The sequence below is a fragment of the Borostomias antarcticus genome (assembly GCF_949987555.1).
Source record: "Borostomias antarcticus genome assembly, chromosome: 24".
Taxonomy (NCBI): Eukaryota; Metazoa; Chordata; class Actinopteri; order Stomiiformes; family Stomiidae; genus Borostomias; species Borostomias antarcticus.
Genome location: NC_140257.1, coordinates 11,721,838 through 11,748,549, shown reverse-complemented (window position 1 = coordinate 11,748,549; position 26,712 = coordinate 11,721,838). Strand labels below are relative to the sequence as shown.

The window sequence follows — 26,712 nt, the reverse complement described above, 5'->3', positions numbered from 1 at the left end:
AAAAATACCCTTTTATGTACATAAAACCAGGGGCATGCATACAAAAATACGGAATAACCTGTTTGCATGAATGAAACATATGTGGTCTTTTAAATATTGAAATATCCCATAACAGATTGCTCCATAATGAAGCAAGTAAGTAAGTAAGTAAGTAATAAAGCTCCAATTCTATGAAGCAATAACATCTGGGATGAACAGCATAAATATCATCACATATTTCCTGCTTAACAGTGCACTGCATTCTCATCCTCCTCTGCTGTGACTCATGCAGCCGCCCACACACAGCGGCAGAGGGCTTCTCTACCTAACGACTTTAGTCTTTAAACTTGTGGATGTCGTTGAACAGTGTGTAGACAGCTGAGAGTTTGTCGCCGTTGTGGGAGCAGCTTAAGTCACAACGGCACGACTGAATCCTCATCACGTCCTTGACAAAGGTGTTTCCGTCGTGACAGCGGAAGTGGACCGGCATCGTCTGGCTCCGCTGGGGGCTACAGCAGCGCTGCCCATCTGGGCAGGACGGCCCACAGTACCTCGGCCAGAACCTCTTCAGGCTGTGGCAGCCTGCGTAGGTGAACGTCACGGGCTGGCTGGCTTTCTCCACGTGACACACCTTACCTCTCTGATGATTTGGAGAGAGCGAGAACGTGAGACAATGTGAAAGAATATACTCTGTATACCTCCGTATACACCACTAAATACAGTATGTAATGTACGTACAAATGTTCCTAGGAGAGCAAAAACCCAACCAAGGATTCCAACATTATCAAATGATTTGGTAACCTATATCTCTGAGGCACAGCCCACCTTCAAGCCGGAGAAGGCTGTCTGGAAGCATGGGCGGACTTCGCAGAGACGAGTTTCTTTCAAAAGCTTGCATTGGTTGTTTCTGTTGGTGACCCTGGAGGACAACCCGGGGCCACAGAACTTTGAGCACGGGGACCAGGCTGTGGTTTGAGGCACACACTTCCTTCCGTTAGACAACATGCGACTCTTGGGCTGACTCCTGAAAGCTGTAAGGGTAGGAGAGGTTTCAAAACAGATACAGCTTTGCTCTCATAAAAAAAACTTTGAATCAAGTTGAATATCATCTCTGTCTGACAATCAATATCCGTGCACAAGTTTTGATTAGTTATGTTTTAACTACCTGTCAGTAGTGTAGATGAATATATGTGGGAGCTTACTGATTCACTGAATGAGCCGTAGAGCTCCACTCACCAGGCAAGGACTTGAGTCCTCCTCCTGGGACTCCAGACACCAGCTCATTCCTGACGATGAGGTCATCTTCAGAATGTTTACCTCTGCTGCGCTCATTGCTGAGCTTCTTGGCCTCTGCCTTGACCTCCGCTGGGCAGACCAGCTTTTCACAGCAGTGGCCGGCCACCTTGACCAGCCTGGGTTTGACACAGCCCAGTTTGGGCAAGGACAGTTCCTGAGGGCAAAGGGGAACACACCCGACAGCGCCGTCCATACAAGTACACTGATGCTTGCAGTTTGGACGGAAGCTCTCCCCATTCTGGTACATTTTATTGTTGTACTCACAGGGTCTTCCATCTGATTTGGCTGTAAGAAAACGAGAAAGCATGAGTTAAATATTTCAATGACATATAAAACCATTGCCAGTTCTAGGGGGTGTCCAGGATTGGGTAGCCTATATTGATCACCCAATATTAGCCTACATGTTACCCATCATGTTTTAATTGTAAACACTGGGATAATTTACAAAACCACCAACACAATGTAAACAGGGATAGTAGGCCTATAGAATCAGCCCTGAATTCTAAACAGAATAAATGTTAGAAGTTATAGTATTCGTGCAATACATTAATAACCTTTAATACCTCGACATATGCCTTTAGTTCTGCCATGGCCAGCCCCATAGTTGCACTCCAGTCCTTTGTTATAGTCGCATGGCTCTGTCTTGCTACAGTCTTCATTTAGCTGCCGTGCGCAAACTTTGCAGCAGCCGCAGCCGTCTCGCACGAGGCTGACTCCTAGTGCACACCTGGGCACCTCACGAGGACACGAGCATTTTGTAGGACAGGACGAAACCTGAAAAAAGAATAACATGCAAATATGAGTGCTAAAGCTGGAGGACTAGAAAAAACACAGATTTTGACAAATATAATTTTGTCAGTAGGCCTACAGTAATTAAACCTAAAGCGCAATGGCTATCTCACCAAGATAGAACTCGCACACAGGGTAAACAAGACCGCAAACATCTTCATGTAGCCGTTGCTTACTTCAGTCTGACAGCGAAAAATCATGGTAGTGTCAAAATATTCGTATCACCTTCTTCTGCAGGGTGTGTGTCAGTCTATTCAAAGATCTCCCTCTCTCCTGTTTTATACAGCAGGCAAATATGTGACGTATGTCTGTTCAGCTGACGGTTGTTCCAAAAGTATTCGAGCAATGCCTCAGCCCATTATTCAAGCCAAGTAAGCTATCATCCTGTCTTACTAAACTTCTTTCAAGAATTTCGTTATGTATTCACTATAGGAATGTTTGGTACCCTAGGCTATCCATCCCCGCAGGCAGGTGAAGCTTTGAACATTCAATTCTGTTCTAGTCTATTGAACGTATACTGTAGAAACCCTTTTTTCTGGAAGACACCATTTTCAGTGACAGGATGCAATCAAAGCAGGTGCAAATTTCAACTTGGTGATGCCTAGCCAGTTAATGCCTTGCATGAGATTGGAACTTCAACAGTAAGTTAGATGCAGTATTAGCAAGATAAAAGATGAGGTAGCCTCCATAGTTCAGTGGGTAACCTAACTGAATTGGAGGAGCTCTGGAACCGAGTGTAAACTTGTTGCTCATAGCATGTGGTTTGTTTACAGATCTCCTTGTTGCTGCAAGCTCATGATCATTTGTGAAATGCCCATCAGTCAACCATTAGGGTGTAGGCCTATATCTTTAAACAAGATGAGTAACAGACTAGGAAGAAGATACGTTGGAATGCTGCCTTGAAATTATGTATTATTATTATTATTATTATTAATAATAATAATAATAATAATAATAATAATAGTAGTAGTAGTAATACTACTACTACTACTACTACAACCAATAATAATAGTAATACATTTGGTTTATATACTAATAATCTGGATATATAATAATAATGGATTTTATTTATGTAGCACAGTTTAAAATACAATGAAATCTCAAGGTACTTAACACAGAAGTCTAAAACAATATATACAAAATCATTAATATAACATTTAAAACGAATTCATTTAAACACTAAAACAAGCAATTAGGAACTAAATGAGTATAATATAGGGCTTCTCATCTGCCAAGTCTTTGTTCAGTCAGACAGACCAGTCCAGATGCATGGTGGGGAATGCCTCATTCAGGATGAACAAGGTGGGTGTCTTGTGGAGAAGCATTCTGTCTCTTAACCACTTGGAAGAACCAAATGTGTTGCCCAAAATGCTTTTCACACGTTATTTCTATCCTTTGTTTAGGTAAGTTGGCAAAGAAAGACATTTTTTATTCTCTTTTGGATCCGATTTAACTTGGGTCATAAGGGTCAGTCAAATCAATGCCAGCCCATACAGCTGTATAGCAGACTATTTAATATGCTCAATGTATTACTCAGAATCTTCTCTACCTAGAAATTGCTGACTGTTTGAACTGTAGTTTGGAGTGGCTCAGTGGAGCGTTTTCCCTTAAACCCGCAAAAGGGAAGAATTTGCAGAGCAATGTTAGGTAAGCATATGAAACAGGTGGCTGGATTGGCAAAGGCCGAGGCAATGAAGACTCGCATCACAGCAACACAAAAGGGAACGCTATTACCTCCTAATGATTTAACTACACGGTCTTACAGGACTGACACAACCTGGTTGCTTCAAAGCCAGGACATTTTACAATTGAGTACTTTAAATTATTCACTAATCAACCATTAGTGTCTATAATCATGTGTAATCTGTGTGTCATTCTAAACTGGTCAAGAACTCCAGGTTATGACACTAGACTTACAGATCAAGCTGACTAAGCCACACATAGTTGGGACACAAATCTCAGCCATAGTGCCAGTATGTACAGACTACCCCCAGCAGTTTTGATGTCTGCTCCCATGTTAAACACTGTGCAGACAGAAAGGATACTCCCTTCTCATGTTTCTGTGGCGCCCAAGCCACATTGTTGGGTCAGTCTAGCCTTCAATGGGGGATTCACAGAGGCTGTTATGTAACATGTCATTACCCGTAGTTTTATCCTGGTATTATTCAATCAGTGAGACAGGGGGAAGAGAGAAGCTCTCCTATTATTTCTCTGGTTACACTCTCCTCTGCTCTCTCTCCCTCTCACTTGTACCAATGATTGCTAGTTCTATAAGATTTGACCTTTTATAGTTCCATTATAATCAATCAAAATACACACATTTACACCTAATAGTCTACAAATTTGTTTTGGGTTTTACTCAAAGTGCAAAGTATTGTGTGAGGGTGCACATCCTGTCCATCTGTATCAGTCAGAAATGTTTTATGAGACAGGATTGACTGTGGTGGAGAGTTTCCAGATGTGATTTTAAATCCAGTTCAAATATTTCTTCATATGAGTTTTCCTCATCTTGTTTCCCTCAGGAATACTGTGATGTAGGAATATACCCTTCATCTGACATTTTCTCCTCTGTTGACATTATAGGGTTTCCAACATGCCAAAATCCTATCAAATAATCCTAGATATATCCTGGGCTCTATCTAGTCTGTGGTCCAGGTGAGGACTGGTGAATGTAGTGTGAATGTACTGGTGAATGTAGTGTGAATGTACTGGTGAATGTAGTGTGTCATTTCTACTGCTGCCATTTAATGGAACTATCCCTATACTGTCCCTATACTGTCCCTATACTGTCCCTATACTGTCCCTATAGACTATCCCTGTCCCTATAGACTATCCCTATACTGTCCCTATAGACTATCCCTATACTGTCCCTATAGACTATCCCTATACTGTCCCTATACTGTCCCTATACTGTCCCTATACTGTCCCTACACTATCCCTATACACTATCCCTATACTGTCCCTATAGACTATCCCTATACTGTCCCTATACACTATTCCTATACTGTCCCTATACTGTCCCTATACTGTCCCTATACTGTCCCTACACTATCCCTATACACTATCCCTATACTGTCCCTATAGACTATCCCTATACTGTCCCTATACTGTCCCTATACACTATCCCTATACTGTCCCTATACTGTCCCTATACTGTCCCTATACACTATCCCTATACTGTCCCTATACACTATCCCTATACTGTCCCTATACTGTCCCTATACTGTCCCTATACACTATCCCTATACACTATCCCTATACTGTCCCTATACTGTCCCTATACTGTCCCTATACACTATCCCTATACTGTCCCTATACTGTCCCTATACACTATCCCTATACTGTCCCTATACTGTCCCTATACACTATCCCTATACACTATCCCTATACTGTCCCTATACTGTCCCTATACTGTCCCTATACACTATCCCTATACTGTCCCTATACTGTCCCTATACTTTCCCTATACACTATCCCTATACTGTCCCTATACTGTCCCTATACTGTCCCTATACACTATCCCTATACTGTCCCTATACTATCCCTATACTGTCCCTATACTGTCCCTATACACTATCCCTATACTGTCCCTATACTGTCCCTATACTGTCCCTATACACTATCCCTATACTGTCCCTATACTATCCCTATACTGTCCCTATACTGTCCCTATACACTATCCCTATACTGTCCCTATACTGTCCCTATACTGTCCCTATACACTATCCCTATACTGTCCCTATACTGTCCCTATACTGTCCCTATACACTATCCCTATACTGTCCCTATACTGTCCCTATACACTATCCCTATACTGTCCCTATACTGTCCCTATACTGTCCCTATACACTATCCCTATACTGTCCCTATACTGTCCCTATACACTATCCCTATACTGTCCCTATACTATCCCTATACTGTCCCTATACTGTCCCTATACACTATCCCTACACTATCCCTATACTGTCCCTACACTATCCCTATACACTATCCCTATACTGTCCCTATACTGTCCCTATACTGTCCCTACACTATCCCTATACTGTCCCTATACTGTCCCTATACACTATCCCTATACTGTCCCTATACTGTCCCTATACACTATCCCTATACTGTCCCTATACTGTCCCTATACTATCCCTATACTGTCCCTACACTATCCCTATACACTATCCCTATACTATCCCTATACTGTCCCTATACACTATCCCTATACTATCCCTATACTGTCCCTATACTGTCCCTATACTGTCCCTATACACTATCCCTATACTGTCCCTATACTGTCCCTATACACTGTCCCTATACTGTCCCTATACTGTCCCTATACTGTCTCTATACTGTCCCTATACTGTCCCTATACTGTCCCCCTCTGACTCCAGCCCCCACCCCCCAGTCCCACCACCGCTGAGAGTCACTTGCACATGACCACTGAATGTACTGTACATAGGACACACCATACACACCATATACACACACTCACATACACATTACACTTCACACACTCACTGTATATACACTGACCGCACTACACGTTGTGTATATATATACATATATTTTCTTCATCTTATCTTATTTTACGCTAGTATTTGTACTGCTCCTTGTATTGTCCTGTCTCATCCATGCACCCTGTCCAATGTTACCTCCATGTTATGCAACATGCATAGTATGTTGAAAAACTACAATGGCAATAAAACAAATTCTGATTCTGAAACACACTTGGTGAACCTAACGAGAACATCAGTGACTCACTTGTGGAAACATCAATTGAGAGAACATTGAGAGAACATTGATAGAACATACAACTTATTAAATGTGGGCAAATATGAGGAGTGTACTCCAAGTCAGAACATTACATTTCAAAACATGACACTACAGGCCTGAAAACAATTGCCCGAGGCAGTGCAAATCCTCAAAGACTTTATGTAATCATAATTAAAGAGAACTGAAAATCGTCAAAGTACAAATTGTGTCATTTTGGAGTTTCTTTTATGCTCTGTGGAATGTGAGCCTACCTTTTTCTCTGTCATGTTCACCTTGTAATCAGATGAAGCACAGTCTCCTCTGTTTCAGTTTTCTTTATTTGACCTCAATTCAGCTGTGCCCCATCTACTGGTGGTTTATTGTGTCGTAATTTTTGAGGTTGGCTTTGGGGACCCAGTGTAACGGGTGCATCCATGGACATGATAATGGTAAATTAGGTAGGCCTATAGGCTATATCATTTCTAATTTCCTGATCTTAAAACAATTGAAGAACGACGTGCCAATTTGCAACCGTGGTCAACAAATTAGATACAAGTTAAACTTTGATGTGGCTTTCAGCGGAGATTTTGTGAATGAACCGTTCGGCTACGCTACAAACGGGTCAACCATTTACGTAATCTATGGAATCAGGAAGTAGTTTTCTGTGGTTCCGTACTTGATGAGCAAAACCAAAGACAGAACTTATGTATTGGCACATCCGCATTTCGTCGACTATACAACAGAATCAGGGGATACAGAGATACTACGAGAAAAGCTCGTAGTTTCGTGTTGTAGGCTACATTTATTTATAATTTTAAGATAAGTTTATCTACTCTCGAGGTAGGCGGTGTCAAGATTTCAGATCTACGAGGCAGGGTGGGTAGAATGGATATGCCTCACCTGACAGAGGACGAAATGTCCGACATTAAAAAGGAAGTAAGTATTTTTTAATGAATGCCAAATTCCTGAAACACAGTTTTAGTATTATTATGCTGACTTTGTGACAAAGTAAAAAAAAGTTAGAAAAATATATAAAGAAATGAAAGTAGCTCACCACATCCTTCCACATAGGCCTTTAACCTATCCTGTAAATCATGTCCACCCTGGCCTTGACTTTTAACTGATCTGCATGAGTGTCTTTGTTAAATAAAGTATATTTTTATCTTATTGTTATTCAATCAATAATACCAATGATGCATGGATGAATATAATGGTAATTGCAACATGTTCTATAATCCTTTTAGGTTATTCAAAGAAGCTACTTTAACACTAAGCTACACTCTCATAGAACAGCTGTGCTTGTTCATGAATACCTTGACCACATTTCCAAACATGATCCAGACAGATGTATCACAGAATATCCAGCCTGCAACAAGAATATTTATGGCCTTCTCCCTTTCCAGGTGCTGACCAGGTTGCGGCATTACCTCTGCGACAAGATAATCGCTGACCGCCACTTTGACTACCTACGCTCACGCCGGATCCTGACCCGGGACGATACGGAAGAGATCAGCTGTCGGAGTACGCAGAGGAAGAAGACGAGCATGCTGCTGGACATCCTGGCGGAGAATCCTCGGGGTTTGGACACCCTCATCGAGTCCATCCAGCTGTGTCGCTCCCTGAACTTTATCATCTCCAAGATAACGGACGAGGTGCAGCGGGTGAAGAACGAGAGGCTCGATGCCCTCAGAGGTAAGCCAAAACGCCCGAAGATGTCTCAGGTTACAAATCAGGCTGTATCACCTTTTGATCATGTTTTTAAACCCTCTGACCGTCCTCATGATCATTTCCAACTTCCTCTCCTGTACAGCAGGTGCTTCCAGTTCCTCAGTCGGCTGCAAGCCAATAAGGGGGACAACAAACGACCTCTCCAGGACATTTTCAAACGAGTCAAACTTGCCATCCACCATCTTGGTCCACCCAGACGGTGAAGGGAGCCCCTCGGCATCAGACTGCCTGGGGGCACTCAATCTGCCTGCCATGTCCAAGGAGGTGTCGTCCACAGGAGGGGGTTGCATGACTGTGTCCTCATCCATGGCTTCGTCCACCCTGCCCAAGCCCGGGGATCCGGGGGCCCCTGCCCTGCCGGAGGAGCTGTTGGCCGAGGCCTCCGCCAGCATGGACGCCGGGGCCCAGAGCACGAGCAGCGGCGGGGACGCCATCTTTCAGCCGCTGCGCTCGCGCTCCATCACTCCGACGTCACACAGAGACATCTTCCCATGTCCGTCATATACAGCTCACTGAGACCCACCTGGTCCACCACACCACCACCTCTCTCTCTCTCTCTCTCTCTCTCTCTGGATCTTTCTGTCCCTCTCTTTCACGCATACACACACACACACACACACACACACACACACACACACACACACACACACACACACACACACACACACACACACAGCCAAATTCTAATTTTTGTCACCCATTGTTTGTTGACAATGTTTCACTCAATATCTGTGGTTCAGTGGCTCATCACACCGCATCCTTTTATGTACTGCATGTACCATGCTTCCTCCACACAGGGGAAACTAAATGCATAGCCTCATCATCGTATATGACCACTACGGAGCTCTGACATCACAGAGAATTGCAGTGAGATGCAAATAAAAGGGCATTAGCTGTAGTTCAGCATTTTGAGTACATGTCTACAGTTTTTAATCCTAAAATTGATTGTTGTCGAGACCACTGTGGGAAAGCCGAGGGCTTGAATATATTGTGGTGCAACAGTGAAATTCACATTTCTCTCTCATTCTGTCTCATGTATCAGTGTAACTCATTTTCATTCTATATCTAAATTATTGTCAACCTTACCTCAATCAAAGGAATGTAAGACCACATAAGGAATTCATTTTGTACTTCTGAGGGATACGAGTTTTGTTCTCAAATGGTTCCTGTCACATTGTCCTTGCAGCTTTTTCATCTGCTTATCAGCAGATATTCATTGTAATTTTAGGATTCTAAAATGCTTAGTATTAACAACACTACTCCCAAGATTGAATCATTCACAGATCACAAAAGGCATATGATGAGGATTTTTGTTGTTGTGTATCTATAGACTGGGAATTCTATTTTTGCTTTGGAAAAACTGGAAGCACAAGAATGACAGTCACGGTGGTGAAGGCGCTTTCGTGACTGCTGTTCCTGATGTGAACAGACAACTATCAAGCTCCTCAAGCATTGCACGAGCTGCTGTGAGGTGTGAAGTAGTCAGCACAGGTAAGTGACAGGCGTATGACCAGCAATTCAAATTCAAGGTGATAGTGAAGAAAACAAATTTAGAAGTACCGAGGCACTCTTACAGGTCTAGGAACACCCTAACTTTCCAAGCTGGAAGCATTTACTTGAAACTTGTAATTTTTTTCACTATATTTTTTAATAGGATATGTTTTTGGTTTGTTTCAGTGTCTGCTAAACTGTACAGTTCCAGCTGGGTTGAAAGGATTTACAAAAGAGTGATCTGAACAGGCGCTGCAGTTGTAACTAAATTGAAAATGACTTAATTCAACCTAAGTGTAGTGTAATTTCTCGTATGTAAGTAGGCCTAAACATTTTGAGGAGTAGAGAAGGAGTAGAGTGTCACATGTCAATAAATGCAGTTTAACCTGTTGGATGAAGATCAGAATGAATGGTATGGTTCAACTTTTGCCTCCTTGTCCTCCATGATTAAACATTTGCCTTCTCCACCTCACTCATGTTGAATCTTTTCACATCATTATGGTCTTTTAAAATAATTTTGTATCTTTGATTTTGTAAAGAAGGGGAAATAATTCCGCCCAAACAACGGGCTTATTTTCTTTGCTACTCCAGCTCTCAAATGTCAACAGATTCCATGATGACATGACAGATCTCGAGATCTGACTCATCCACCTCCCTTGTTCTTGGTATTCATGGAAATCTATGTGCAGTGTGATTAACATGCTTTATGTGATCCAGAGGGGGCAGCCCATAATACCACTGCAAGGATTCGCTGAGCACAGATATGGGAGAAGTGGAACCCCTTGTGACTCCGGGGCCTGAGAAGCAGAGCCCAAATGGCCACTGCAGATGGAACAACACCACTAAGCAGCAGAGCCCTGACTCCAGAGTGGTGGTTGACTTCAGGAGGAGGCTGAAGTACTTTTTTATGAACCCTTGTGAGAAATACAGAGCCAGGGGACGGAAACCATGGAAACTGATGTTGCAGATTATGAAAATTGCAATCATCACAGTTCAGGTAGGGTACAGTCAGGAAGTCCAAGTGAGCTTGAGTCCATGGCGATTTGCTCTAATAACTACAGCAGGCTACTATAAGCTTTATGTCAAGTCAAGCTTTCAATGCTCATTTCATATATATATTTACAGTTGGTCTCTTTTGGATTGAGCAACGAGATGATGGTCACCTTTAAAGAGGAGAACCTGATGGCATTCAAGCATATCTTCCTAAAAGGCTACAAGGACCAAAGAATGGACAAGTATGCAGTGTATACAAAAGCAGATGTTTACGACCACATCTATTACATCATCGACAGGGTAAAGTAGATTGGTTGCCTTGAATATCAGTTGATATAACGATAGCCCCAGTTATAAACATAGGGTTAATATACTCCATTTGTAAGTGGACAGTTGCGGATAGTATAATGAAGATAACTGAGCTGCTATGATTCATAAGATTGTTGGGTAGAGAATGTTGGGGCAGTTTCATAATGCTGCAGTAATCATTGTTGATGTTTAAAAATGATGTGTTTCCTCCTTTCATTCACACATGGATGTCAGAAGGATCTGGTGGTTTGTTTTTTCTTTAAAACACACATTTCTCATGTTTCATTCCTTTGCTTTTCCAGTACACAAATCTACAAAACCTGACTATTGGAAACCATGCTTATGAGAAGAATGATGGGGTGTACACCCCTCTGTCCCTCTGTAAGGAGTTCTACAGGAATGGAAGCATCTCTCCTGGCATGGACACATTCAACATTGATCCACATATTGAGAAAGGTACAAGAGTTAATCACCATTAAGTCATTGCAATGCAACCCTAACCATACTGCATTATTCAATGCATTAACATTATGAGCACATTTTGAAAAAGCAATAACATGTACTTTCCCTTGTGTAGCCTACACAATACTAGACATACTGTAATCCAGAACAGATGTTACATATCTGAAGGGATGGATGTCCTAGAGTATAGATGACTGTTTACCCTAAAAACAGAGATCTTGCTGAGCACCGACACAGCTGTTAGTAGCCAGACTGTTTGATGTTGTGGTGCGTGTAGGGAATTTAATTCATGCTGCTGCTCATGGAAAATTATATTGTTGGTGGTTTACTCCTACTGCTGAAACAGGAAGTCTGGGAGACTTTGGCAGTTTGTTTGTTTAAGCCAAGATCCACCAGTAACTTTCCACCACCAACTCGACAGATGTCTGTCTTTTTCTTGTATCTCCACAGAATGCTTTTCTATATACCCTCTTCAGCCATTTGAGCATGACATGAACTTTTCTCTGGATTTTAAAAGGTGAAACCTACTCTAGACTCATCCTACCATCCTACTATTGACTCATAATGTTACCTCAACTGTCAAGTCACTGCTTATTAGATGATGCATGTTGTCGTTCTCATAGGTTGTTCTCCGTGAACATCTACCTCACTCTGAAAGCCATCAACCTGCAGACAGTGCGCCACCATGAGCTCCCAGACTGCTATGATTTCAATATAATGGTGGGTGGCACGATGCAGAAACCTATTCCCTTTGGGAATTTGAAAGTGAGGTCAAAGAGTGAAGAAGAAAAAAATCCAGTAGAACCCAACGTTAAATTATTAACTTTTTATGTTTATTTTTAGAAAAATAAATTGTGTGAGTTAAAAAGTGATCTAAACCACACACTCCTGACTGGACAATGTTCTTTTCTGTTATTTCCCCCCACAGATAATGTTTGACAACCGTGCACATAGTGGAAGAATAAAAATCCACTTAGAAAATGATGTTGGAATCAAGCCATGTAAAGACTGGACAGTTGCTGGCAGTAGTAGTAAGTAGCATCCTTCACTATTAAAGGTGCAGTATGCTGTTTGGCTCAGAATCACTTATGTTATATTTTTTTGCAATTCTCAATTCATCCCGGCAGCAATCAATAAATAAAGTGCTCTGACACAAAATTTGTATAAATCTGTAATCTTAAGGACTCTCGATTAGCTCGTTTGGGCTAAAAGCGATTGTAATAAACACAAACAAATAATCTGTGGAAGTCACCCGACTGTAATAAGTGTGTCCAATCATTTTGAGTTGTGAACTCGAAATGATTGGATGGCCTACCTGCCTGTCAACCCACCTGCCTGCCTAGTGATGAGTTTCATTATTCTCCCCCAGTTTGGAGGAGTGGCTTTGGAGGGAGGCCTGAAGGGAGGGATGGGGATTTTGTCAGTTGCATTACTTATAATCTTTCAACAACGACAAAAAGTCTAAAGTCTAACAGGAAATCACAAACCATATACTGCACAACACAGCATTGCCTCAAAATTACATTAGCTCAATTAGCCTGATTGGTATTTCCACAATAGTTGGTTCCTATTTTTTTCAGTCATTCATCACCTATTTGATACAGTACAGTATGTGCACCTCAGTGGCAGAACTAGAGCACACATAGGTCAATTCTGTGTGTCTCCATGCTGGCTCTTCACAATCTGACATACGTCGAACTGTATCTTTAATGATATTTGATGTTGACCAAACAAATGTACTGCTTGACTGGTATGTGCAGCTGAGAAGAACAACCACCTCCTGCTGCTATTCGACTCCCTGGTCATCCTTGCCTGCCTCACCTCTCTCATATTGTGCACGCGCTCAGTGATCAATGGAATTCTGCTTCAGTTTGTAAGTTATGAAGGCGTGCTGTCCAGGTTCTACAATACATTCACTACATCTTTAAATAAACACAGCCAATGCATTACATACAGTACACAGAACAAATCAAGGTATATCACTTTACAGTACCGTACGTGTTTTTCTCCCACTTGGTATTAATAGCATTTCTCCTTTTCAGGACTACACTTCATTTTTCCACACCTATTACAGTGAAACAGTGTCCTGGTCAGATCGAATGGAGTTTGTGAATGGCTGGTACATCCTGATCATCATCAGTGATACACTGACCATTAGTGGCTCTGCTCTCAAGATAGGCATACAGACTAAGGTTGAACTTTACATTCTACAGAGCTTGGTATATGGTATATCATCCTTGTTCCCAGATGCTATAATTTTAGTGTACTTTTTTCTTGTTGTCATTTTCAGAATTTAACCGACTATGATGTCTGCAGTATTGTGCTGGGAACGGCAACAATGCTGGTTTGGATTGGAGTCATCCGCTACCTGGGTTTCTTCAAGAAATACAATGTAAGGATGTATTAGTTCCTTACAATGGGAATTCATAGCTATATTTATAGCTAGTCTAACCATGTCAAATTGCTACTTTGTTTCACATTAGGAAAAGTCTAAATAATAGCAAAATAATAAACATCTCCTAGTTAAGTGTGGGGAGGGACAATTGGTGCATATTCAAAAACAAAAATATGGTTGGAAAGTTCCTTGTTCAGATTCAGATTGAGATTCAAACCAGATTCAGGTTCAAACCAGATTCATATTCAGATCCTCCTCTCTCTAGATCTTGATCCTGACCCTAAGGGCAGCATTCCCAAATGTGATTCGCTTCTCCTGTTGCGCTGCCATGATCTACTTGGGCTACTGCTTCTGCGGGTGGATCGTGCTGGGACCTTACCATGAGAAAGTGAGTGGCGGATGAAAGTCCTGCATGCATTACTTGTGTTCATCACATTTTACAGTCATTAATTGGAATAATGGGATCTATTATGCCATTATCTCTCTCTCTCTCTCTCTCTCTCTCTCTCTATCTTTCACTCACTTTTTCTCCCTTGAAAAAATAAAATAAAATTCTAGTTCCGAACCTTGGGCAAGGTGACCGAATGCCTGTTTTCTCTCATCAACGGGGACGACATGTACACCACCTTTCTGATGATGAAGGACAAGAGCCACATGGTGTGGCTGTTCAGCCGGCTCTACCTCTACTCCTTCATCTCCCTGTTCATCTACATGGTCCTCAGTCTGTTCATTGCAGTCATCACAGACACGTATGAGACCATCAAGGTTGGTCCGCTCCAAGCGATCATCATCAATGAGTCTTTTGAAATCTTGGGCAGGCCAGTATAACTTTCATACTGCTTGTTTTCCAGCAACACCAGCAGGACAAGATGCCAGTATCCGAGCTCCAGACCTTCATGGCAGAGTGCAGAGACCATCCTGATTCTGGGCAGTACAGGGTTGACACAGGGCCTCCTTCCTGCTGCAGCTGTCTGGGCTGAATCATAAATAGTGTTCAGAAACATAAATAGTGTTCAGATGGGTGATGAAGTAGCCTAGTCTGTTCGTGTGTGCATGTTAGGCAGTGGTGGTCTTTTGTCAACATGATAATTGAATGCAGATTTAAAGAAGGTGTACACAGCATTTTATGTAATGTATTAATGAATGCTTCTTAGTGGTTCTCATAAAATTGACATTACATAAAATATATAAATTATTGTAGATTTCCTTTGATGCCGACTATGTCCTTGTCCCGTTTGTTTGAAGAAATCCAATTTGTTTGAAAGTCATTTATGCCTATTTACTAAATCTATGGAGTTTGGAGCCCACATTCATTCTACCAGGCCTATGCGTGCTGACACCTAATTCACCAGCACTTGGCAGGTGATTTGCATAAGCACCCGAAGGTAAGAGCGCATTACCCAATGCAGCGGGCAGATACTGGTTGCTTGGCGACGCAGTCACCAATGACGGTGAGGCTCATTCTGAAGCCAGAAAGAGGTAGACTTCAAAACATCAGGCAAATTAACCTGTGCCAGTTACTGGTCCGCGATCGACTGGATAAATGACGCCGTCTCACTAGTCAACTGGCTAGCAAGTTAACTGTCGAGTTTCGTTATCGAACTGGAGAGCCACTCACCTGTGACTACTAGTGCACTGTGAGTTAACGTACGCTTGCTACAGAAGCTGCAAAATGAATGATTGCTATTGGGGTTCAGCCATGCAGCAATGTTGCAGGGAGTGTCCTTTTTAGCTAGCACTACACTGTGTTACAGCTAGCCTAATTTGCTCTACGCGTTTAGCTAACGTTAATTATTAAGTTAACTTGCAGTTTGATGGATGATGATGGGTAACGTTAATGCTACTGTGTACTCTGATTCAAGTAATAGGCTAGGTGTTGTTTCCAGCAGCGTCCTTGCCCTTTGGATGCCAAACAGTTAGCTAGCCAGCTAAATGTGGCAGTGTGCAGGGTGACAGCCAGCTACCAAGGGACAAATTGCATGTATGTTCTGATAAGAACCAAGTGCTGTCTGGACACGTGGATAAGCAACTATGTGCAGTGCAGCTAGGCTATCCTTCCCTGCTGCACTGGTTGTATTACAGGTTTGCCACAGGCAAGTCTTTCTTGTCTATAAACTACTCAGCCCTGCACATGTACATTGTCAAAACAGGCCTCACGTGTGAAGGACTGGTGCTCTGTGTAGGTAGTGTACTGGGTACAGTAGAGTGTTTACATGGGAGTGGCAAAGTGAAATGTGGTTTGGCATGTTTAGCCAGAAAGTCATAAAAACATGTACTAGGACGATCATCAGTTCTTGAAAATGATTGTTTATTGTTGTTGTCAAGCGTGAAGACCCTCTTTTCCCTAGCATTAATGCCATTGCTTCATTCTCACGGGCAACAACATAAAGTCCTACCCACCCGTAATCTGTCTCCCACTGGCCTACAGATGACGTTTAATCCAGCAATAGTGAAGAATCGACCCAGATTATCCAGCAATTCCCTCTGATGTCATGGCTTGCTGCTCTATTTCAGGATCTGGTCCCAGTGGAAGCCTCAGATCTGCTGTAACCTGTATCCATTTCTCCCTGATGACCTCGCCTCAGTCCTGACGGTTGGTGGATATGGGGGACCGGTGGAGGACAACAGCTATAGAGCTGTCTATGGGTAGGCCTAATGAATGCACTGGGTCTTTAAGTTGCTAATTTTTATTTATTAAATTATTTTCCTTTCTGGGGCAGTAGCCCATTTTTGTGTCCTAGTTTTTCGGGGCAATCAGGCAAGCCCTTCTGTCAAGAGGAGAGGCTCTAAAATCATTGATCTCTTTTCCTGTTTCAAGAAAACCATGAGATCTCCAGCATATCACGGGGGACTTTGTCCCCCTCGAGGCACAACGACCTTCCTTCAGTGCACTCTTCCATGCCGCTGTCCAAGAGTTCCTACAACATCCTAAATGCCTTCTGCACAGAGGAGAATGTTGCGCAGTGCATCTCATACATCAATCAGGTACTGCTTGATGCGCTATACAAATAAAGTTTGATTTAATTTGATTTGCTTGCTTGCTTGCTTGGTTGAGATGGCATTGTACAGAGTAAGTGTACATATCAGTATGTGCATATCAAATTGCTCAACGCTCATCTCACTCGCTTATTTGCTGCTAACTATTACACCCCTTTAACACTTTATGTAGTTTCTATACACTTTTTATGCTTTGTGTTAACAGTGATAAAACTGACCCTTTACTGGATTCCACAGGAGATGGGCTCGCTGGGCCTTCCCCCCATGTGTGTTGAGGCCAGCCCGACGGGAGAGGTGACTGAGCTGAACACCGTGGTGGTGCTGAACGGGATGTACGAGCTGCTGCAGAAGCAGCGTCTCAGCCAGCGCTCCCTGCAGCAGCTGGAGACGGAGCAGATCAGGAGCTCCGGCGTCCTGGATCACCTTCAGATCAGCAACTCCAGACTCAAGGTCATCTCTCTCTCTCTCTCTCTCTCTCTCTCTCTGTGTGTCTGTCTCTCTCTCTCTCTCTCTCTCTCTCTCTCTCTGTCTCTCTGTCTCTCTGTCTCTGTCTCTCTCTCTCTCTCTCTGTCTCTCTCTCTCTGTCTCTCTGTGTCTGTCTCTCTCTGTCTCTCTGTCTGTCTCTCTCTCTTTCTCTCTCTCTCTCTCTGTCTCTCTCTCTCTCTTTACACTTTCTGCATCACCAGCCATTTCACTGTCTCTTATCTCACGTTGTATCTGTCTCCCATGACCTGTGTCATTTGATACCCTTATAGGATCTTAACACAGTATATTATTTTGTTGTTCTCTCACATTAGTCAAGTGAGCCTGTCACGTACTGTGTTTGCATACTGCAGAGCTGTCTCTACTGTATCAGGGTTTTAGGCAAATCTGTATTTGCTTCCAGGATCAGTTCGAGCTCTCCAAAAGGGAGAAATCTGGACTGCACGAGGCAGAGAGGCAGCTTCAGCTCAAAATCCAGACTTTGCAGAATTGCCTGAAAACGGAAAAAGATGAGGTCAAATTTCTGATGATTTATTATTTCCATCATGTGGAGTGATCATGTGGAGTGATCATGTCACCAGTGTACATAGGAGACGCTGCCTAGTGTGATGTAACCATGTCTGCCCACCATAACCAGGTGCAGAAGCTCCAGAACATAACCGCCAGCCGTGCCTCTCAGTACAACCATGATGCCAAGAGGAAGGAGAGGGAGTGCACCAAGCTCAGAGAACGCCTCAACCAGCTACTGGTGGACAAAAGGGATAAGAAACTAGGTAGTAGGGTGCTGGTATGCAAAATGATAATGTACATGGTGTGTGGTTATTATATCACAGCTAAGGGGTGCTGTTTGGCCCGACGCGAAGCCACCAAGTGTGGCAATATGAAAGCAATAGACACACTCAAATTTAAATATTTTTTATTAATACATAATAAAACTCAAAATAAAATAGGCCCTCCTGGCTGCCTGGACATAGCAGCTAGTGTATTTCTTTTTTCCATCACAGGTTAGCATTATACTGATTTCATTATTTGTTTATTTATTTACACTAATGTGTATGATATACAACAGAGTGATATTCTTATTCTTGAACTATTAACATTCTAAAACTGCTTGAAGTTGTCTTGTTGTAGTACAGTAGACTACAATATTTGAACCCAGCTTTAGGATAATGTTTTTTTTTTCTTGGATGTGGAGTGATAGTTAATTGTGCAAAGGAATTAGCGTCATAGCCGTGGTATATGGTAAATGTATCATAGCTATGAACCAAGTTGCTTGATTTTAGCTACCCATTTTATAAAAACAAATATTACACCCAACTAATTTCCTCTTTGAGACAAACGCATGTTATTAATTTTATTTCATGTTTCATCTAGCAATTGATGTATTAAATTACTTGGGGCGGTCGGATGGGAAGAGAGGTCAGTGGAAGATGCCCAGAAAGATGGATGGCAGGTTCGAAGAAATGCTTCATCTTGTTAAACATTACAAACATTACAAAATATACTTGAAATGTTTGTATCATATGTTTTGTGGTACACTCAACATGTCTTGTTATGGAACAGTAGTTACGGCAGACAGGAGGAGACGATGTACAAGTCCCTGCTGAACACGTATGAGGATCGTCACAGGGCTCTGACGCTGGAGAACTCAGAGCTGAGGAAAGTGCTTCAGCAGATGAAGAAAGAGATGGTGTCCATCTTGAGCCCCAAGAAACCCTGCAGAGGGGCCCATGCTGATGACAGTCTGGAGCAAGTAAGTACATCCCTACCCGAGACACTCTTAACACTGAGGTAACTCATCTCGGTGATTTATATTAGAGATACTTTCTCATTGCTGTCGCTGGGACTGTTCTCAGGCCTGCTCGGACAGGGAGGAGGAGGTGTGCGAGTCCAGTAGGGAGGCCCTGGACCAGTCGTGTGAGCACGCTCGAGAGCAGCTCACCAACAGCATCCGTCAGCAGTGGAGAAAACTGAAGAGCCACATGGAGAGACTGGACAGCCAAGGTACGGCACCCCGTCCCCCCCCGGCTGCAGAGAGATCAAACGGAGGGAAGTCGACACGACCGGCACATTTTCATAGCAACGATTATACTGCGGTTTTGATCATGACCGCTGGTGTAAAACCTTTTCAGTTGCCTTTGATGGAATTTATTGTGACGCAAATGTTCTGTCGGTTGCCGTTCATCAAAATGCTGCGTCTTCTCTGATGGGGTGGCTGTAGCTCAGTTGGTAGAGCGGGTCGTTCAATGATCGAAGGGTCAGTGGTTCGAATCCCAGCTCCGACTGTCCACATGTCGAAGTGTCCTTGAGCAAGACACCTAACCCCAAAACTGCTCCCAATGAGCAGGTTGGCACCTTGCATGGCAGCTGCCGCCATTGGTATGTGAATGTGTGTGTGAATGGGTGAATGAGAGGCCATTGTAAAGCGCTTTGAGTGCCGCTGAGGTGGAAAAGTGCTATATAAGTGCAGTCCATTTACCATTTACCATTTCTCCAGCGTCCCTGGCGCATGCTCAGCAGCGCTCTGGGAGAGAGGTGGTCCCCAGAGAGCTCCACGAGGAGGAGATGGAGAAGATGAGGCAGGAGGTGCAGCAGTGCAGAGACTTCATCCAGACTCAGCAACAACTCTTACTGGTGAGGCTCCTCGCAAGAAATACGCGTGTTCTGTTTGTCCATAACATTTACTTTGAAAGAGTTTCTCGGGTCACTTGAGTCTTCTCCCCTCTCCTCATCAGCAACAGCTCAACTCGCCGTACGACGATGAGACCGCCGCTCTGCTGAACGATGGCTACACACTGGAGGAGAAAGAACGACTCAAGGAGGAGTGGAGGCTCTTCGAAGAGCAGAAGAGAAACTTTGAGAGGGAGAGAAAGAACTTCACAGATGCTGCTATCCGCTTGGGCCATGAGGTATCAACTGGTTTATCATTATTTAATTTCCCCGTGTATAAGACGCAAGTACACATTTTCCATTCATCCAATTTTTCAAGTGGAGTAGGAATTGTGTAGAGAACTGACTGCTTCATCACGGTGTTCCACAGAAAAAGGCTTTCGAGGAGGACCGTGCCTCTTGGCTCAAGAATCAGTTTTTGAACCTGACTCCATTTGTGGACCGTACAAGACCTTTGTCTGAGACCCACAGTGCCTTATCGATCAGTAAGTCACAATGACATTGATACACATGATTGCTTTATGCCTAATGAATGCACTGCAGGCTACTGTAGTTCTTTGGAAATATAATGCAACAGTACAGTATCCTATTGAGATGTATCTGTTCAACATTACACATCGCAGATTCAGGGACTCAATGATTCAATGATGTTTATTTGTCATACAAGATATAGGTACCATGTACAATAAAATTCTTTCACTTCAGACATTGAACCCAGTTTGTACTAGTTTGGCAAGTCACGTCAATGTGATTGGCGTCATTAATGACAGCTGTCATTAATGTCAACCTAAAATACATCACTACTACTACTACTACCACCACTACTCTACTACCACTACTACCACCACCACCACCACCACCACCACTACTACTACCACCACCACCACCACCACCACTACCACTACCACCACTACTACCACCACCACCACCACCACTACTGTGTGGCTGGATTACAAGTCTCTGTTCTGTCACAGGTAGTGAGCCAGAGATGAGGAGGGTCCCCTCCAGTCCAGCCCAGCAGACCAAATCACAGACGTACGCTGTGTTTTCAACCCCAAGGACGGGCTCTCTTGGCAATGGCATGCCATCCACAGCTGATCTGTACCGCACACTCCGCCTCATCCCAGACAGCAGGTACGGGTCACCCATGGCCTTGCTCCATCACAAGTGGTGTTACTGTAAAGAGCCCTTGGAGTTTAGACCTTGATGTATAGTAGGCATAGTTTTCGATCAATTAATCCCAGTTCTCCAGTTTGTACATTTGATAACACGCAATGCTGTAAAACAAGGGTGTAGTTTGAGAACTGATCATAGCAAAGCTAATTAAAAACATGTTTGGGCTCTTTTCCACAGTTCCTCCAGACCCCATTCAAAGCGAGGGAGCTGGCACGAGTTCGATATACAGGGTGGAGATAGTCCAGTCAGGTCGAGGCACCGACTTGGGGGCGGAGATGAAAACAGTCTCACCTAGACAATCCAGTGCTGTCGCATTGGGAACAACTCAACAAACGACCTGAATTAGTCAATGTGTCATTGTTGTCAACACTGCCGCTGGATGCCACAGACATTCTATAGATGTTGTTTTATAATGGACAATGTACTCGGACCAGTGAAAGATCCTTAACCAGACTTGATTTTGTGAGCACTTTAGTGAACTTGCCAATGTCACAATTTTTATGCAAAATAAGTCAGTAGTTATGAAGCTATTGTCAAGTCTGGAAAGACTGTCAGACCTAATACTATGGCAGCAAGCAAACCCTAATTTTGTGTGATTTGGGTTAATTGTCACTATAGATTTGTTCAAAAATGTTTTAGTGTCATGCTGAATAAGATAGCTAGTCTGCTAGGTTGTGGTCATGTGAACGTTTACATAGTTTTTTCCACAAAACATGGGTAGCTAGATTTGGAGTTTGTAATTTGTATGAAACTTAAGATTTAAGGTGATCGCTATAGATTTACATTTAAGGTGATATAGATTAGGATTTAAGGTGTTAAGCTGCTCTTTCAGTGCAATAAAGTTGTTTTTAAATCTATTTCCCTAACGTCAGTCCCTTCTGTAGTGTTTTTCTGACCCCTACTGGATGCTGTTGGATGTTGACAGGCACAGCCCCCAAGCCAGCTACGTCAAAAGGAAGAATCAACCGGATGTGTGATCGCCTTTGCTCCTTGCTTTGTTTTCACATCGAGCTAACGCCACAGCGTCTGTCTGCAAATATGTCTGGTTCATCCAATCTTATCGCCATGAAGAAAGTTGTTCAGCAGCTGCGCTTTGAAGCGAGCATAAACAGAGTGAAGGTAATGATTGATTTCATTTTCTAAGTAAATCACTGTTAAATCCGCCAGCTTACTAGCTAGTAGCATCAGTAGCTAACGTTAGCTAGCAGCAAGCTAAGGGCGTGGAAGGCAAAGCTCACTGTGATGGTAGCAAGACTAGCTAGCAAGCCAGCAGCTTAGCTAGGGAAGCGGGCATGCCAACAGCTGGCTAACTAACAAATTACTCGGCAGAGGTAACGCTACTCTAGCCGACCTGATAAGCTTCTTTCCATATTGTCGAAGAAGGAGCTTAAAATGATCCGATTATTCTTGTTGTGCAGGACCGTGGGATCTGTCTAGCTAATCATAGAGCCCGGCGAGCTAGTTAATTGGCCACTCCCCATGCAACAGTTGCTAGCTTCATACTCAGACTGTAGCTATTTAACTAGCAGCACACAATGCTTTGTAGGCAACCAGTGCTAGGTGAATAGCACATGACACTGTTCCTCTTTTGTTGTAACCTCTCAGGTCTCTCAGGCAGCTGCAGACCTCCAGCAGTTCTGCATGCAGAATGCTCTCCAGGACCCCCTCCTTACAGGGGTCTCAACCAGCACCAACCCCTTCAGACCAAAGGGAGTGTGCTCCTTCTTGTGAGACTTAACCAACTACTATGTTCTTTGGTGAGTTCCAGTTAATCAAGAAACACTGGTTTAATCTCAGAGGTATTTACCCTTTTCCTGGTCTCCTATATAAATGTGTTTAGCGGATGCCGGGGTCCTTTCCTCCAGTGTGTTTTGAGAAAGGGGCATGGTGAGAAGGAGCAAGGGTTAAGGGAAGACTTCTGAGATTCAGCCTTTATTTAATTTACTTAAAATATTACAATGCCCTAAACTACGTGTTTGTTGTTGTAGACTGGAATGATTTTCCTGTTCTGGAGTCTTGAACTTTTCTCATTTCTTCCTTACCCATAGGCCTTCATTTCGCTGCAACAGGGAAAACGTTGACCTCGACACTGATCTCCATGCCAAGGCATTCCACTGCCACAAGATCTTTTAAAGTGTATTAACATTTCAGACGCACGTCAGGAAGATTGCCACCTATTTTCAGCCACATTAGAGGGAAGACGACTAGGTTATATTTCATGGCACAGTGTGGTTTTCAAGTAAATTATTGTGCCTTTTCTATTCTATTTTATTCATCATTGATCTAGACTTTTTGTATTTAGTAAATAAAACATTCTTTCTCTACTACATGCAAGTTTGGGATGTATTTTTCTATACTTGAGGTTAAATTATGGTGCAATGATGGTGGAACAATCCTCCATTCTCATTAGACACTGTAAGCCATTCTAATGTTTTGGCTAGATTGTGTTCCATTACAAAGAGATCGCTCATTCACATCCCTTCACTGTTCTGAGAAGCCTGATCCTTTCACATTTCACCTTTTTTATACTGTGTCCAATTCTCTGTTAAATTCTCACATTTGAAGGGGGTTAACATGGAAAAGAGTAACTTTATAAGTTGAACATTAGATTGTTTTATCTTGGGATGTCACCATTAGCTACAGTCCAAATGAGTGTAAGGTCATGAGTAAAATTTGCAAATAATCACAGTTGACTATCTACCACGGTGTCTAGGTACTGGTGGTGTCTCGACTCAATCTAAGATCTTGTAATTCAGCAAGTGAGACCATAGGTATTTCATTCCATGCTGTAGAATAATGATGGGTATCAATATTGGTGGGTATGAAAATAAGTAATTAAATATCGTCACAAACACAATAGGGATTTCCCTTTTTGTCATTCGTACCTTTTTGTCCCGAAGACAAAACTCCGCCCAGGCAGACGTCTATCATGCTACATCGGCGTCTAAAATCGTGTTCCTAAATTCCTAATCACGAGGGCGGAAATCGGAAGAGGTAAAGCCGACTTGTTGTAAACACTGAACTGAGATCGGTTCCCCCCTCTTGTCTCTCTCTTTCCATTGAGCGGTTTATTTCCCAACTGGTCTTGGATCAGCTTGTGGGATATCTGCGATTGGGCGAATGAGTTTAGCCAGTTGCCGTGGTAACTTGATCATAGTAGTTTCGTGTGTAGCTAGCCTAGCTAAGCTAGCAGCACTGGTCCTTAGCTAGGAACAGATTCAGCTCCGTACTTACTACTACTACTACTACTACTCATTACTTCTTGCATGCACTTCAAAGTTACTTTCACTTTGCTAACTAGTGAGCTATTACAAATGAAATGCATTCCAATTTCTTTGCTTGCTGCAGTGAATCGTCATGAGCAACATGGTAACGTTAAGCTAGCGGGATAGCTATATGCTCCAGAATAACAATAATCCATAAACAAGTGAGGACCGGTCACGTCAGCGGTGCAAAGCCAGCGACCACATGATGATGCTCCAGGATGGGTCGATCCAGCTCCTGTGTCTCACAGCCAACAGCGGGGTGCCCCTGTTCACACGGGGTGCATCAAAACAACTCCCGTTCTCTGTCATTGGCTCACTGAATGGGGTGCATATGTTCGGAGGAGGCCAGGAAGTGGTGCTGTCCAGCTGCGAGACCGACCGCGGCAGTAAGGTGGTGTGGAGGGTGTTCCAGGACAGCGTGATGCTCATTGCCGTGAGCGGTGGGCAGCAGTGTGGCGCCGGAGGTAGTTCCAGCGAGGACCTCCACCTACGTCGTCTGCTGGAGAATGTATGGAACTGCATGGTCCTCGTGCTGGGGCAGGACGAGCTGGCCAACGTGAGGAACGTGGAGCGCCTTAAGAGGGACCTGCGCTCCTGCTACCGCCTTATAGACCAACTGTTGGAGGGAGGACAGGAGGGCACCATGGGGGACCTGACCCACTGTGCCGACTGCCTGGTGCCCCCCAACGCCGCCCTTCTCCAGGAGGCCCTGGAGGGCTTCACCCAGGCTGCGGACAGCGAGTTTGGCTGCCTGATGGTCCACGGACGGATAGCTGCCGCCACAGGGAAGTGGTGGCGCCTGGCTCCACAGGAGGTGGTGCTCCTCTCTGCTCTGGCGCGCTCTCTGTCCCTCTCTGGCTCAGCCTCCTGCGACTACCCCGTCTTCCTGCCCCAGGGCAGCCCGACGGTGGCCCACCGTCTGCTCCGCCTGCAGCTGCTCCCGGGGGCGGATGTGTGCGTGCTGTGTGGCCCCAGCCCCTCCCTGCACAGGGCTGAGAGCGAGCTTGTGGGACGCTACTGGTCTCCCCTGGCGGAGGCCCTGAGAGGCTGCCTGTCCGTCGGCGAGCGATGCCTGCCGGGCGCCGTCGCCCTCCGTCCCGACGTGCTGGCGCTTCTGCTCATCAACAGGGAGTCCCGGCGCTCCATCTCCTGCGTGAGGACGGTCGCCGGTGCTCCTCCCGGCGACCCCCCACCACCCTCCAAGTCTCGGTGCTGGGAGCTGCTCAGGCTCTTCTACACCTTCACCGCCACTCGCTACTTCAGCCTGGAGGAGGCCCTGTCCCCAGCAGAGAGGGCCCAGCGAGGGGACGCCCTACACGAGGACTTTGCCCTGGGATTCACCCACCAGCCTCTGCAGTGCTACCTGGTGACGGAGGAGTGTAAGTGCTTTGGCCTGCAGACTCCCCAGCGCCAGCTCTGCCTGCTGACGGCGCTCTCCGTGCCCACCTTCGCCCTCCGCTCTGTGGCCACGCAGACCCTCTCTGCCATCACAACAGCCACAGGCTTTTAGCTTGACAATGGGCTGTGTATTACTTTGTGTTAGAAAGTCATGCGTACATTACTGATGATGGCTAAAGCTTTTATCTACTGTATCATGTGCCTCTGTGAAGAACCATGTCTGGTTCTTGCATATCCCACAAATTGTTACATCGTTAACAACTCTGACACTAGACTTTAAACTACTGTTGCAGAACCAAGGGCACCTGTTAAACCCACATAAGTTCATAACTGTTGCATCCTGTTATTTGAAGAACGTGCTGAACCACTGTGTTCTTTCAATTGTCTTCTACTGATATCATTTGACAGCTAAATCCAATGTCAAGTGGTCTCTTTCACAGAAACAAGTTGAAATGATTTTTTTGTTGTAGAATATTTTTACTGTGAAGATCTGTGTGATTATTAAATCTGAATTCTATTTTGAAATTATGTAATAAA

At 43.9% G+C, this 26,712-nt stretch overlaps 6 protein-coding genes across 7 annotated transcripts; 5 read left to right on the top strand and 1 right to left on the bottom strand.

The window, feature by feature from the left end:
* Positions 1 to 313: 313 nt before the first annotated feature.
* LOC311325532 (CCN family member 1-like) lies at positions 314 to 6,713 on the bottom strand (the record flags this gene model as incomplete). The annotated part of the gene is made up of 5 exons (XM_084458249.1): positions 314 to 619; positions 805 to 1,010; positions 1,216 to 1,560; positions 1,839 to 2,049; positions 6,708 to 6,713. 5 exons carry the CDS (start codon positions 6,711 to 6,713, stop codon positions 314 to 316), a joined length of 1,074 nt encoding a protein of 357 aa, XP_084314375.1.
* Positions 6,714 to 7,649: 936 nt separating this feature from the next.
* Positions 7,650 to 9,051, top strand: bcl10 (BCL10 immune signaling adaptor; the record flags this gene model as incomplete). The annotated part of the gene is made up of 3 exons (XM_084458248.1): positions 7,650 to 7,743; positions 8,211 to 8,499; positions 8,618 to 9,051. The coding sequence occupies exons 1-3, from the start codon at positions 7,693 to 7,695 to the stop codon at positions 9,049 to 9,051; spliced, it is 774 nt and encodes a 257-aa protein (XP_084314374.1). The 5' UTR covers positions 7,650 to 7,692.
* A 1,738-nt stretch (positions 9,052 to 10,789) lies between these two features.
* LOC311325530 (mucolipin-3-like) lies at positions 10,790 to 15,165 on the top strand (the record flags this gene model as incomplete). Its single annotated transcript, XM_084458247.1, has 12 exons — positions 10,790 to 11,023; positions 11,152 to 11,319; positions 11,631 to 11,784; positions 12,241 to 12,307; positions 12,414 to 12,510; positions 12,719 to 12,818; positions 13,551 to 13,663; positions 13,833 to 13,982; positions 14,081 to 14,182; positions 14,451 to 14,573; positions 14,744 to 14,950; positions 15,037 to 15,165. The coding sequence occupies 12 exons, from the start codon at positions 10,790 to 10,792 to the stop codon at positions 15,163 to 15,165; spliced, it is 1,644 nt and encodes a 547-aa protein (XP_084314373.1).
* A 557-nt stretch (positions 15,166 to 15,722) lies between these two features.
* ssx2ipa (synovial sarcoma, X breakpoint 2 interacting protein a) lies at positions 15,723 to 22,276 on the top strand. 2 transcript variants are annotated; one of them, XM_084458057.1, is made up of 14 exons: positions 15,723 to 15,822; positions 16,700 to 16,831; positions 17,004 to 17,170; positions 17,420 to 17,632; positions 18,069 to 18,179; positions 18,303 to 18,438; positions 19,040 to 19,118; positions 19,232 to 19,418; positions 19,522 to 19,669; positions 20,163 to 20,299; positions 20,401 to 20,574; positions 20,706 to 20,820; positions 21,310 to 21,469; positions 21,689 to 22,276. In XM_084458057.1, exons 2-14 carry the CDS (start codon positions 16,789 to 16,791, stop codon positions 21,804 to 21,806), a joined length of 1,788 nt encoding a protein of 595 aa, XP_084314183.1. In that variant the 5' UTR covers positions 15,723 to 15,822; positions 16,700 to 16,788; the 3' UTR covers positions 21,807 to 22,276. The 2 variants fall into 2 exon arrangements, with proteins under 2 accessions (XP_084314183.1, XP_084314182.1); XM_084458056.1 differs by having other exon boundaries at positions 19,229 to 19,418.
* A 219-nt stretch (positions 22,277 to 22,495) lies between these two features.
* On the top strand, positions 22,496 to 23,825 carry gng5 (guanine nucleotide binding protein (G protein), gamma 5). The gene is made up of 3 exons (XM_084458095.1): positions 22,496 to 22,630; positions 23,117 to 23,268; positions 23,560 to 23,825. The coding sequence occupies exons 1-2, from the start codon at positions 22,550 to 22,552 to the stop codon at positions 23,240 to 23,242; spliced, it is 207 nt and encodes a 68-aa protein (XP_084314221.1). The 5' UTR covers positions 22,496 to 22,549; the 3' UTR covers positions 23,243 to 23,268; positions 23,560 to 23,825.
* A 1,154-nt stretch (positions 23,826 to 24,979) lies between these two features.
* Positions 24,980 to 26,287, top strand: fuz (fuzzy planar cell polarity protein; the record flags this gene model as incomplete). The annotated part of the gene is made up of 1 exon (XM_084458064.1): positions 24,980 to 26,287. The coding sequence occupies one exon, from the start codon at positions 24,980 to 24,982 to the stop codon at positions 26,285 to 26,287; it is 1,308 nt and encodes a 435-aa protein (XP_084314190.1).
* Positions 26,288 to 26,712: the final 425 nt, after the last annotated feature.

Excerpts from the sequence above, each read along its gene's own strand:
- gng5 (XM_084458095.1), top strand. The coding sequence starts at position 22,550 with ATGTCTGGTTCATCCAATCTTATCGCCATGAAGAAAGTTGTTCAGCAG. Across the intron at positions 22,631-23,116 it reads CGAGCATAAACAGAGTGAAG|GTCTCTCAGGCAGCTGCAGA; the intron begins GTAATGATTGAT and ends GTAACCTCTCAG.
- ssx2ipa (XM_084458056.1), top strand. The coding sequence starts at position 16,789 with ATGGGGGACCGGTGGAGGACAACAGCTATAGAGCTGTCTATGG. Across the intron at positions 19,419-19,521 it reads CTGATGACAGTCTGGAGCAA|GCCTGCTCGGACAGGGAGGA; the intron begins GTAAGTACATCC and ends GACTGTTCTCAG. Across the intron at positions 19,670-20,162 it reads GGAGAGACTGGACAGCCAAG|CGTCCCTGGCGCATGCTCAG; the intron begins GTACGGCACCCC and ends CCATTTCTCCAG.